General features: G+C 46.0%; 1 protein-coding gene across 4 annotated transcripts in view; it reads left to right on the top strand.

Moving 5' to 3' along the window:
- Window positions 1-13898, top strand: part of LOC125957208 (semaphorin-2A) — a 246532-nt gene that overhangs the window by 148867 nt on the left and 83767 nt on the right. For all 4 annotated transcript variants that reach the window (XM_049689746.1, XM_049689745.1, XM_049689744.1 and 1 more), the window contains exon 4: window positions 8747-8798. In XM_049689746.1, coding sequence (XP_049545703.1) covers window positions 8747-8798 — 52 coding nt within the window. The remainder of the gene's footprint in view (window positions 1-8746; window positions 8799-13898) is intronic.

Genomic DNA, 13898 nt, shown 5'->3' with positions numbered 1-13898 from the left:
GGAGACCCCGGTAGAGCACGGGTTGTTGGAGCATTATATGGGCCCTTCTTCTTTACCTCTTCTGCGGTACGTTCCGTTCACTCGTTGCTGAGGTGAGCCGCTTAATAAGACATTGGTGTTCAAATAAATTGCCATGGATACGGGCCCGGTATCTGCTCTGATGAGATGAGGGTTAGATGCGTCCCTGTGTATGTGTGTGTGTGTGCCAGGCCCTCCGATTATTGAGCGACAGGACAGCGGATCGGAGTCCCCATGTCTATTTCTCAACTGCCAGTTCGTTTAATTGTGGTGTGTACAATCGGCCATCGACTATCCTCAAGATTCTTGGGGGTCTCAAACCACAACGCGCCGCGCCCTCTGCACCCTCAACCCAACCTCAAATAATCGTTAATCAATTAGTGTCTGTGTGTGTGTGTCTATGAGTTCTCTTCCATCTCGGAAGCGCCAGGACTAAATCTTTGAAGCACTCGAGCACTTGTTGTTCAACTAATCAAGTTTACTTCTCGTCCATTAGAGTCCTTGGTGATGACTCTCCTTCCTCTCATGTTCAGCATCTAAGCGTCTGTGAGCTGCTCTCTACCGGCAACGACACTGCGCATTACAGGGTAATAAATAATCCGAACCAAGCCAAACCCCTTGTTCTCATTGTCCGCCAAGAGCTGCAGCGTGAGGAGCTGGTGCGTGAGTCTCCCCAGCATGTGATGTGCCAAGAAGCGTCAAGAAGTTGGTCTACGTCGTCGTCGTCGTCGTCGTCGTCCTGGTCGTCTCTGTTGGTCTACATCCTGAGCTGGATCCCTCTTATGTTTGGTTTCTGGTTTAAAAATGAACGAAACGATGGGAGTCTGCCGCGCGAACCAACCATCCTTGTCGGATCATCCGACAAACAAATGATTTACTACCCTTTGACATTTGTTTGTCTGCCGCCTCCCTCCGCGAGCCGCCTTTAACTTTGCTGGAGTTTGTCCTGGGGAGGGCAATATTTTATTATTTCTTTCCCCCCCAAAAAAAAAACACGACCCTCTCTAATGGATCGCAACCATTAAGGGCGAAGGGCGGCCATCAGCGTTTGTCAACTTTCTTTCGCTCATAAAAACTCAAATGCGACAATATGCGGCACGCATAATTCCGGTTCCGTTCCGGTCCTCGGATGACTAATTTCAATCGAAGCTAATAAACGAAGCGACTCCATTAACGAGCATGCATTCGAGTGGTGAGTCAAAAACAAGCAAAACTGGTGAGAGATTAGCAAAGACTATGCCTACTTTTTGAAAGCGCGTCCAACCAAACACCCAAATGCACATCGGTCTCCAGGAGCCCGAATCCGTTTTCTGGTTCAGCACCTTGCCATGCCTTGCGGCAACCGAGCGTGGTGCAATCAGCGCCATGCCACCATTCAATAATTATCCAATACCACCACCACCACCTTAATCAAACCATAAAATTATAATTGCACCATTGAATTGCATCGTATACGGCGAGCGGAAGTTGGTACTAATTGGCGCACTGTGCGCAAAAGTGCACATTGTTTGTGTGGTGCACTTGTTGTTGTCGTTCGGTTGGGCTTGGTTCTCGGTGGCAGCATTGACGTTATGTGCGGTGGCATAAATAATCATCTTTCCTGGCCAGGCAGCCAGCCAGCCAGCCAGCCACTGGCAGTTAGTACTGGAACCCTCTCCGTGGCCGGGCTTTCCAAGCGAGCATAAATTGTCAAGCTACTAGACGGGCGGGTGGGTGGATTTGGCGTTAGTGTTGGCTGCTAGCCTTTCTCTTGTTGCCTCTCGTGGTGCCAGTAAACGGAAAGCGTTTAATTATTTAGAAGGATTATCCATTCATTGATTTCCGATTGTTTGACTCGTGCCATTGGTTCCGTCTCTGTGTGTGCTGAGTCCCATGGTTGGACCCCGTAATTGTTGATCATGTGCCGGGGAGAGTGAGGAACGCGTTTTCTTATGCTTGACAAAAGTAAACACATGCCTTTCGATCGCAAGATTAGCATTACAGCAGTAGAATCGTTGATTAGTCGTGAATGGTGACTACGAAAGGGTAGAACGATTTCTCCGAATGGTTATCCCTTTTCTGCAGGGTTACCACTGCTTTCATATAGCATTTGAGAATCCTTTTTTTAGTTATCACAATCACCTGCTTGCAGCCAATCGCTGGAAATATCCAAGCTGGTGTCTCAAAACTAATTAAGTTCAAGCACTAGGCAATCATAAGAGTTTCCTTGAGTAATGTTAAACGGTATTGAACGCCTTCAAGTTCACTTGAAACCACTTCAATCTGGAATGGACCTGGATGAGATAAAGCGAAACCGATAACTATCTCAAATGAGTTTTCATTGTCTTATGATGAATTTTTCGAGTACCGTGTGTTTATTGTTCTATCGACACTTCTCGGGACACTTGGAATGTGAGATTTATTTGCGTTCGACCGCTCGGCGTGCGGATGGAAAATGATATCTTTAATTAAAATAACTTGCAACCCATACCCCCCCGGTTTCAGCCCTTTTATCCCCTTTCTATTGACGATTCCGCCAATAAATGGGTTCTATATTATATCACATTACCGATCGCATCTGCATGTGCACAGGGCATGGAATATGTTGTACGGTCATACGTTGAGCGATGGATTTGTGGGAAGTGAAGAAGCTCTCCTCTACTCTTCGGTGCTGATTAGAAACAAGGGATTTCAAAAGAACATGATTAGAAAACGGTTCAAGGAATGGTTTGTGCAATTCCTGGGATGTACCTTCACAATACCAGAAGTATTGTAATTTATAAATGAAATCAAGATGTTTATCAAATGGCGATGATGAAGAACTTCAAACATATCGACATGGATTGGCCATTGAATTGCTTCCTTTTAGAAGAATCGAAGTACAATTAGTACATCTTTGATTCCAGATTGGACTATAAGCTTTTAAACTTATGATATTCACATTTTATATCGATAAAGGAACTCCATTTTAATTTTAATTGTATCAAAATATCATTATTCTTGGCTTTGAAGTTGAAGAAATTATGATAATTAAGCTGTTTTTTATGAGCAAAGGCCACTAAAATCGTTGAAAAATACATTCGAAGGTTTTGTTTGAAAACAAGAGCTTCCATCTACTCAAACTATTCGTTTGTATTTATTTTTGCAATCGCACCAAAAACTAACTATCAAAAACTATAGAAATCTATCAAGATGTGTTTGTGCAAATTGACGACAATTACACAATGTTTTTAGTTTGCATTCAGCCATTAAAGTGTGTATGAGGATTTTATTTTATTTTATTTAAACCCCTTTGAGAGTGTTATTAAACCTGTACTTTGGATTCAGATAGTCACAAAAATGATCAACTAGTAAAGTACTTTGAACAAACCGTTCGAATTTGTCTAGCTACATAAACTGTTCTACTAGTTGTCCTTTAGATTGAGCTACATCAAGCTATGAAGGATAATTTTCATGAATGATGAAATGACACTCGAATCATATGGAAAACTATCATAACTATCCTTTTAAATTTCCTTTCGTTTTGCTATTTCTGGTCCTTGTGTCGAGCTATTAGGTTAGATAGCATACTAAAATCAGTATTTAGTTTGCCGATTGAAGGAAAAATAACAAAAAGTGATCGATTATCAATGCTGTTGCTCGATTCCTCGAAAAAATCCGACAGTAAGTCCTGTAAACTTCTCTCCCTTTCTACTGACACTAACGCACCCTGTCTTGGAATGAAAAATCACCAAAAATCACACGATACAAACATTGACACAAACACACACAATAGGGCAGCGCTCCAATCGATAGTTTTGCAAATCGACAGAACACGACAGAAAACAACAATTTCCTCACTCCGATACCACCCCGTTGGGCAAACTAAATGCTCATGTTACGCATGTTGCTGGAAGGCCCCTCTGCCCCTCTCTCAATCCTCCGGTCAAACGAGGCCAAATAAAACGATCAATTTTAGCACAGATTTTCCCAATCTTCGGAGCTCGGTCAACCTCTCACGCTCTCTCTCTCTCTGTGGGTGAAAGGTTTCGCGTGAATGGTGTGTCGTGCAAAATGAAAATGTCAAAGCACGGGGTGGGTGGCCTTCACCACCCAACGACGACGACTACGACAAGGGATGGATGGATGTAGTGCCAGTAAGAAGAAGTGGTCGACCAGTCAACAAGCAGCTTTTATCGAAAGTAAAATCAGATCCTTCGTTTTTCGGTCCTCCTCCTCTTCCTATTGCCTGACGCAATCTGCTGGCGGCAGACATTTGGTCCTCAGCATTAGCCACACGCGCGCGCCCCCCTCTTCCTTTCAGCCCCTGATTTTTCCTTCCCCGAAACTCCGTTCCAAACGGGTGGTGGTGATGCGAGTGAATTAAAATATGTTTTCCACTCGATTAGCATCAGAAATCATTTCGCCAATTCCAATTCCTCTCCGTCCTCCCCCCGTCTAGCCACGGTCCGTCCGATTGCTAAGAAGTTGATTTCTTACTTTCGGCCTGGGGTGCCGGAAAAAAAGGGGAACAGGAACGGAGGGGAATTCAATAAATTTTATGCTCCGACTTTTACTTGCATCCGCTGCTACTAGCGCGTGCCCAGACCATGCGTTCCGATCACCATTCGCCACCCCTACATGGCCACTCCCGGGCCCTTACCCCTTGTAAGAAAACGGCAAAATCAATCCCTCAATCCCATCGTTGCTGCCGCTCGCTGGCCACGATTCGATTCGATTCGGTGTGGTGCCAGTGGTTCTGGTGGCCATGATGCTTACTGTTCTGTTGGTGGAGGTGGTTCTGGTCCGCTCTTACCACCGCACAACCCAAAAAGAAGAGTTTCCTCTGGCGTAGAGGCGTAATTGAATTTTCCGCTACTTCTTCTGGGGAAAAATAAATTTCGGCCACCGCCGGCCCGAACCGAAGGGCGCGCACGCATAAAACTACGCGACACCCAAAACCCGGGCCCTGGAGCTCCGATCCCCGCTTGACATTTAGTGAAAGCAAAGATTTGCTCGCCGGTTTGGAGTGTAGCATTCGGTGCGTTGCTGTTGTGCTGAATGCGATGCGATGCGATGAAGCGAAACCGAAATTCTGGCGAACATCCGCTTAAACTCGCTTACGTCATCAGCAAGATCGGGGCTTCCGTGGCCCGATGACCATACAATTTCACTTCACATAAAATTGTTGGTGCTCAGGCGCGCGCGAGAACAATCGCGCTGCTTGATTTGCTTTTGGCGCGGAATCGATTTATAATGTCCCGTTCGTTACCGGACGAGACAGAGACTGTAGTGACGGTCGCGTGCTACTTGGATAATTGACGATTGACAAACGCGCGTGCATCATCTTAATGCTTTTGCTTTCAGAGGGGGATTAGTAGTACAATCGAGAGTCGCAACGTCATCAAGATAGATTAATTATTGCTTCTTCTTAAGGACCAAAGCGACAAAACCGAACCATTTATCGATGGAAATTTAAATAGTTTTTTTTCTGAAAATGATTTCCAGCATTTTGGCGCTTTAAAGAGCATTCCCGGTAAATCTCTCGCTTCATCTCTCGGCCGTGCGCACATTCCAGCTCGAATATTCCCTCCGTGGCTCCGGCCCACGTCCCCCATCGTGATGAATGGGCGGAAATTTGGAATTGCAAACCACTTTCCCGATGCTGGCCGGTGCCGCGTAATGCCCATACCGTGATTTATCGGTGCTGGAACTAGTGAAGGGCCCGAAGGCCCAAAACGGTGGCACACCATCCATCACGGCCGGCCTGTGCGTCGCTCTCTCACTCTCTGTCTCTCGGTGGACCTAGATGACGGAGTATGTGCGAATTAAATGTTCAAAATTTACACCCTTCACTGGTCGCTGGCCTCTGGCAATAGTTGCTGGCCTCTCTCTCTCTCTCTGGATCGCTTCCGATTGGCCACAGATTGGAGAGAGAGTGAAGCAGCAGCAGCAGCAGACCAAGCGTGTAAATGAAATCCCTGGGCTGGGCTGTTGCCGCACACACTAAAATGGTTCTAATTTTGTGGCGAACATTGAGCATCGAGAGCGGACCGGCCATGACATGGTGGCCACTGTTTACCGACGATGGAGGAGCCGTGTGCGGTGCCGGGAAAGGATTTGAAATATTTCGTCCATGGTCCGGGGAATCCCGTATACCTGGCAATCAGGAACGGCCACGAAACGGAGCATTGCAATGTAATTGTATGTTTAATGTTCCACTCCACACTACCAGCCCGCCGGCTCGGTTCTCGGGTGCATAAGTCATCGGCGAACACAAAGCATCCGGTTTCGAATGCAAAATGCAATGACCACCGGTAGAGTGGTGGTGTTGGAGGAGGATAGGTAATTTCTACAATTTCCTGCCCGGGATGTAAATGAAAACAAAAGCCATCGGGCACACGCATGAAGCAACTCTGTCCGATTGCAATAGTTGCCATTTTACACACGCCAGGTTCAGGTCCAAGCTCCATCACGGCATGGGGTTGGTAGTCGATGAAACAATGGCCACACACACACACTCACACGGCAAACACAGTCATGATGACCACCCGAAGCATCCTCGGCATTGCCAGGGCATCAATCAGGGCAATGGCCAAAGGAAGTCAGCTGAAAAGCTGACAATGAGCGCAAGAGCGCATAATTCAATTTATATTTATGCATTTGCATCGGTAAATATATTTGTGTGCGCCTCTGTGTGTGTGTGTGTTCGGCGCACTTTCGACCATTCCGATGCTCGGCATCACTCGGTCTGGGTCTCCGGGTTCCAGATTTATATGGAGTGATTATTTAATGCTTTCGGGGTGGGGTAAAGGCTCTTGTTTGCTATTGTTGCTATTGGGAGCAGCAGTAGCTCGGGGATTGTAAAAAGCCCGCACGCACCGTCATTCACCTGCTACACCAGCAGCAACGTGTGTGTGTGAATGGACACTTACATTGCGGTAGGATTACGGAATGTATTAACGCCCGCGGCCGGGTGTTTCACGGGAACCATTATTGGTGAACCATAATATCCATTAGTTATTAATGTGGCAAACGGTATGTGATGTGCGGTCTGCAACTCCTGGACCTGGCCATCGTGGTGTCGTGCCTGTGGTGCGTTGGAAGCTGCGTTACAAACACAAAAATCCGCGGATTTCCACGATACACGGTGGCACCTTTTGTGCTCCACTCCACATGTCCACTCTTTTATCGGCATTGGCAGTATCGGCGTTTTACATGTGTATGCGCGCTGATCCGATCCTTTGAGCGCGTGTTCGAAGAATCCCGCCCAGTCCCGGGGTCCGGGTGCAATCGGATTACGCGAGATTTTAAAAATATTATTGTCTTACCATTTGCCGATATTTCATTCCAGCGTGATCCGATACCGTACCAACCATTAGCCGTTTTTTATGTTGCTTTTAATACCGAGAACTGACTGTTTTCTGTGCGCGAATTATTTCGTGTTACTTTCTTCCATTCCATTGCCGAGTAGCATTCGCTGTTGTCCGTCACTCATTCGAGGGCCAGGTCTCTGGTTCAGGTTTGAAGTCGTATATCTTCATTCCCGACCGCATCGCATCGCACAAGGGGAAAAGTTTTCGCGCGATCCCTTTTAAACGTCCTTTTACTTCCTTCCGCGAAAGGATCTTCGTTCGGGTTTGCTTTTAATTGAATTCCGCACGTTGTGTGCTCTAGTAGTGACCGCTAATGCCACGCCAGCACAAATCCTAAACCAAGACCAGACCAGACCAGATCAGCGCCATAGTTTCGCCATTAATTGCTTCCTGGACTTCCTGCATTTCGCGGGGTTTTCTTTGTCTTTTCCGTCGCCGTTCTTTTTGCCTATTCTGCCTACACAAGGAAAGTTCGGTCGCGTCGCGTATCGATTGGATGAAAATACGTGTCTGGTTTGACCAGACGGTCGCAGGAAGAGAGTACCAACGAGCTGTAATTTTACGAGCTTTCTCTCGGATCCAGTCGCGCCGCGCAGCCGGCCAATGATCGTAAATTCTCCTGTTTGGATAATCAATTGGTTCGTTAGTGGTTTCTGCTCTGCAATTGTGAGCGGTTAATGGTTGGACGCAAGAAGGGCCCCGGGCAAGTGCTCCGTAGCGTGCGTTGCAATGACTCACTTGTGAGAAAGTTGCTAAACGTCAATCAATGTTCCAGACATGTTAGCTTAATTATTTGTTTCTAAAACAAGTCCTGGTTTTTCTAATAAAATTTCAAGCTTAATAATGTTACTTGCTGTAGAACACACACACTGTAGGTCGAGTAACCTGCGCTACCTGATGGTATAAGAATTAAATTAAAAGCTTCTCTTCTGATTGGCTAGTCTTTGTTTGCCTTTTTCGGACTTTCATCAGCATCTTTCACCCACGAGAGTGAAAGACTTTGTGGGATTGAGGATTGAGCTAGACGAAAGTCTAGTCTAGAAGGATCACAATCTGTTTCACTTTACATTAAATGTTTTTTTTATTGAAAAATGTACCAATTTGATTAAAAGGTGCTGTAAAATGGTGTTCAGGCTGTAGTCGACAGTGGAATCGCTTGAATTTTTTACCATAAAAGCCAACAATGAAACTAAACGTTTGCTTAGCTTTGGATAATTGATTTTTCATTCTAAAAGTATATGAGTTGACGCAATTCTAAAGGTGTGTTCCTACATTTGAAGCTAAAAAATCAAATTTAAACCTCTTGTTTTCACCCTTGTTTCAGTTCAAAATTGCTTAACGTGGCTGTCAGAACGTTTTCTAATAATCTGTTTCTCGCTTTCTCTTCCTTCTAGGGACCGCGTGTTTAAGTTGAATCTGAAGAACGTCAGCATGACATCGTGCGAGGTAAGTTTAATGGTCCGCTTCGTCCATTCCCTGGCGCTCTACTCTTCCTTTAGCAAACATTACAAAGAGCGAACGAAAATCTTGTAAATAAAGAATTTCCGCTAAGGTATGATCGACCAAAAGTATCAAGAACGGCACCAAAAACTACGTCCCATCAGCAGCAGCAGCAGCAGTAGCTACCTCAACATTGCCCACACCAACGCTATACCGAAAACTCCCTTCACGCCGCTTCGTTTTCTTTGTTCGGGGTGGACCATTGAAAGATGGCCCACGGTGGACGAAAAGAGTTAGAAGAAGGGGCTTCCGGGCACCCAGGCACCGAATTTTCCGGCTTAAAAGAAGGAAATTGTTGTAGCAAAGCGTGAAAATGGCGACAACGATAAATTAGATTTATGATTATTGTTATTGTTTTCGGAGAGGGCCGAGCAGCAACAGCACCAGCAGCAGCCCTTCTCTGTTCCCTTTGCCTCATCTCACTGTGTTATGTTCACAGCCTTTTTGCGGACGATGAGAGCCGACGACAACACTTCCACGATCCAGCATTTTGTTTCTTTTTTCGTTTTTTGTTTTTTCTCAACTGGCTGGCGATGGAATGATGAAGCAGCCGGTAAGACGGTGGAAAAAAAGGTGGAGGAAGGACGGCTGTTGAAAAGATGGAAAAATTTAAATTACCGGACGTGCCAGCACGCTCCTAGCGCGCAGGGACACATCTCATCACACCTACTCGCAACGCGAAGGCCTTCTGCTCTAGAGCAGCAGCAGAAGGGTGTCGTGATCGAGTAAACGTGTTGCCCGAACCCAAAACCGGATGCTGTAATGGGACAAATTATGCCACCGAGAAGTGGCACGGAACACGACGTCCCCGGTGTGTACGTTGGACAATCGTGTCGTACGCTGTACATCATTGGGCGCCTCGTGCGAAGTAAATTATGCTGCACGAGCCAATCAACATTAGCTTATTGGGTGATTTCAATCAGATTTCCCAACTTGGCCAACAATGATGATGATGGGCTTACGAAACGGAATCATTGTTGTGTTGTTGGGTCGCATTTGTCATAACGCATTTGTTCAATTATTTTGAAGAGTTTTATTGCCCGTCATTTGATCAATTTAAATGCCTCTCGCGCAATGGGTTGGCGGTCTCATTTGTTATGGATCAAATGAAGATATTAGCATAATTTACTTGCTTCAACATGAACGTGCAATGCTACTCGTCATTCATCTTTCTTTTTTTCAATTTTTGAAACGCGTTTGTTGTGCGATACACAAAAGAGAATTTTCCTCTACTTATTTTTGACGCATAACGCTCTTCATTTAACTTTCATATTTTACCTGTACTGTTTAATTTGGAAATTTATAAATCATTTGATTGAAAAAAAGAATCCGAGAGGGTTTTAAGAACATTCTCTTCCATAAAATAATTGATTAAAAAAAAGCGTACTTACGTTTATTTTTATTGGTAGTTGGTATGCCATATCATGAACCGTCCATGCAGTTCTGGGAAATGTGTTTTCTTGGTAAACGTAACTACTACTTAAAGCCTTCATTAAATCCATCGATGCTTTTCAATACCAGAGATAACGAATGTCTAGTAGAACCAGTTCAGTGTTTGCGAAGTCGATACGCTTCTTGCAATCGGGTAGATACTCAGTTTTCTCTTACATTACGAAATCAAAACACCTTCTTCTTCTAATTTCAAGTTAATTGATTTCGGAGTTTATTCAGAATATAAATACCGAAATCCGTTTACAAATCTATAGACCAACACAAGCATCTCGAATGTAGACCATTTCCACGAAATTCCCCCTCTTGGACCAAACTTCTTCTGGTTCATAGAATGTGTTGATAGAAAAGGATCTTCCCAGAACAATGACAAAATTGTCGTAAAGTTTGACAAGCAAATTCCACGTCAAACACCAGTTTACACATCTAATCTCCTCCCGTATTTTTCCACCCAACCCCTGCCAGACTCAGTTAATCAATTCAAACCCTCGGGCAAATTTCATTCCTTGGAAAATGTTAGTTTTTTATGTTCCTTCTCCCGACGTGAATGAACCCAGGAACTGTCGCATCCGCAGATCCCGAATGGGACCGTGAATGGGGAGAGAAAATTGAAAAGGCCACATCCTCAAGACCATTATACAGATCTGCTCATCCCGCAAGAAGCGCGCGCGTCCATCCGGCTGCCGTCTGTTGACAGTGTCTCGAAAGTTTGCTCACCATATCATCAGCACCATCGGGATGCTGCGTCGCAACGGATCGAAATACCGGGAAATACCGGGAAATAAGGGGTTTTCCTAGGCGATGGCGAGCAATCCCCCCTTCCCGGGTAGCTCCAGGATGTATGCTCATTTTTCATCAATAAGTAGAGAGAGAGAGGGAGCCCCAAAAAGAGATTAGAGATCAGGAGGACGCGATAAGTGCTGCTGTTGCTGGTGGTGCAGACGCGACGCGTGGAGAAGAGTCAAGGAAGCGGAGCTGCCGCCAGTAGTCAGAGTGTCTGATTTACGCGAAACTCTATTGACAAAAATGCCACGGAACTGCCTCGTCCTATGCGACATTCCGCCCCAAAAAAAGGGGTTGTATGTTAAGAGCATCGTTCCACGCCAGAACGCAGCAAGAACAGGCAAGAAAAACCGATTTCCGAACAAAAAAAAGCACCCTCCCCAAAATCCAAAGAGTAAACTTATGTTTTGGCAATGCCGAGACATAGGCGCATGGCGCCAGTCTCGTCTCGCGCGTAGAAAAATGAAGGGAACACGAAACGAATACCGAGACCGAGCGGTAGACGCTGCCGGAAAAGGGGAAATTGATCCCCTAGAATCTGAAATCCATCTACTGCACCTCACCACCACCACCACCACCAGTCACCCATCCTTCTTTTCTTCCTTTGGTGTGCGTATGGATCGGGATTTGGGCCGGAATCCGGTGAAAGTGGCGAAGGCATTAATCCAAAAAGCAAATCAGCTTCGAAGCCGCCACGAAAAGGGGAATACCATACCTACCAGCCAGCGATTCAGACGCGATGTGGTCTATTCCATGCCTTGACACTCCCTTTGTGTATGTGTGTGTCTGTGTGAAGGAAGCAACAAATGGCTTCCATTTAAAGCGATGATTGTATGAAAGAGTGGAGTGCACTATTTTGTGAGCTACTTCTCCCTCGCTACTTCATGAACCATTTTAAGCCTCTCGAATGTTGACGCGCGACGACTCGCAGTCGTCATCCCGGACACGCGGTCGACGGTGAAATTCTTGTTCTCGTTCACGGCGCCTTTTGGAGCATCAGCATTTTGTGGCATGATGACACCCATTCGTGCTGCCTCCATCTCCCGTTTAGAGGATGTTTTGGCATCTTTTTTTAAACGAACCTCCGCCACAGATACCCCACAACAGCAACAACACGACGGCGACGACGCAGAAAAAAAGGCCGCCGAAATCCGGCAAATCCTTCATCGATGCGAGCGACGCGCGTTTGATGATGATGCTGCTGCTTCCATCCATCAGCGCATCATACCCATGGCAGTAGGCGCAGAGTATGGAACAATGAAAAAGTGAGAGTTTAGGCTTATGGTATCGTGGCAGCACCAGCAACATCCTGCGGCCTGTGTGGTAGGTACCGTGCCAAAATGTCCATCATCGCTCATCCTCACTTTCGCATCGCATTAGGCCTTTCGAGAAAGGCCGCCATCGTGTGCCGGCAACTTGTTGGCTTGTGACGAGACCGGATCTCGGAATGAAGAGGATTCGGGTATGTAAACGATTAACTTTGCTGCCAGGCATGCCGACGTGCTGCTGCTGCTGGAGTTCCTTAAGCATCCGTTTTCTCTGTTAAAAAGTCGTTTATCAAACGTGGCACGCGCACGTGGCGATTTGACGCGATAAATCATTCGGCAGTGAGGGCCGGTTGTCGATCATTTTACTGCGTTCTCCGATTCGCTGCAACAACGCAACGGAGTTGCTTCAAATCAGAGAACGTGCTTCAGATTGAGGGCAAAGTTTTGAGCAAGTGATTTTCCACCGGTAAAATCATAATCAGAAACAAGCATCGACGCAAAACCACTCCATCACTCAGGAAGATGAAGATACTGATTCCCTACGAGGCGGCGTGCTTATCAGCCCACACTGATACACACACACACACTGAAGAGCAAGAGCACACATTACTCTATTGATTGCTTCTAGCACTGCTGTGGGCGAGTGCGGGCCTTATAAATGACTCAACAACGCCAATAACTTTATCAAATCGACCGATTTGACCACGAGCACTCCACCGTGAGTCCCTGAGAAGATGGCCATCCACTTACACGCACACTTACCACGCCAAGAGGAGGCGAGTGGGGAGCCCCATCAATGGACAGCACGCAAGATATTGAATATTGCCCGTTACCGTTTTCACACCAAATCGACGACGATCCGTTCGGCATCAACACATCACACGCTGGCTTTATTGGCCCCCGGTTTCCGGGAGGCGTGTGCGTGTGTGTATGTGTGTTCTGTGAACGGTCAACTTCATTCATTGACGATGGGCTGCTCTCCACAACCACTCGACTCGGCACCAGTCATCCAGTGCGGCCGGCATGTCCAGAAGACTTTCTCCTTCCGGAAGTGGAATCGGCAGGATGCGAAAATACGATGCGGCAAGCGTGTGCTGCGAGTGCGAAGACGCGCGTTTTTTTCTCGCTTTTCCATTTTCTTTCTTTCAGACAGTTCTTTCTCGCACTCGTAGAGCGTGTGGCATGATGGCTTAGCATTAACTTTAGTGTATGTGTGGTGTGGTGTTGATGGAGGCGCACGTCGGTACCTGTGCCTTTGTGAATGGAACGTTCTTCTTGGAGGCGATCCGTTGATTTGCTTTGAATTAGGATCGGACCACCACCATCGTCATCAACGTGTAAATGATTTGATTTAGTGAACGAGCTTTGTCGTTGTGGAAGACCATGGGTAAGGGTATTTCTACACAAGCGGAAAATGTTCGTTGTGGTAACGAATTTGTTATATTATAACGATACATTCATACGTAAAAAATTGTAAGTGTAGAGACATTTGCAACATCATAACAAAATTAGCTCAGATTTGCTCAGTTTTTTTACAGTAGAAACA

Source organism: Anopheles darlingi, chromosome 3 (genome assembly GCF_943734745.1).
Source record: "Anopheles darlingi chromosome 3, idAnoDarlMG_H_01, whole genome shotgun sequence".
NCBI classification, from domain to species: domain Eukaryota; kingdom Metazoa; phylum Arthropoda; class Insecta; order Diptera; family Culicidae; genus Anopheles; species Anopheles darlingi.
Note: the sequence above shows the minus strand (reverse complement) of the source record. Positions and strands in the feature narration are given on the sequence as shown.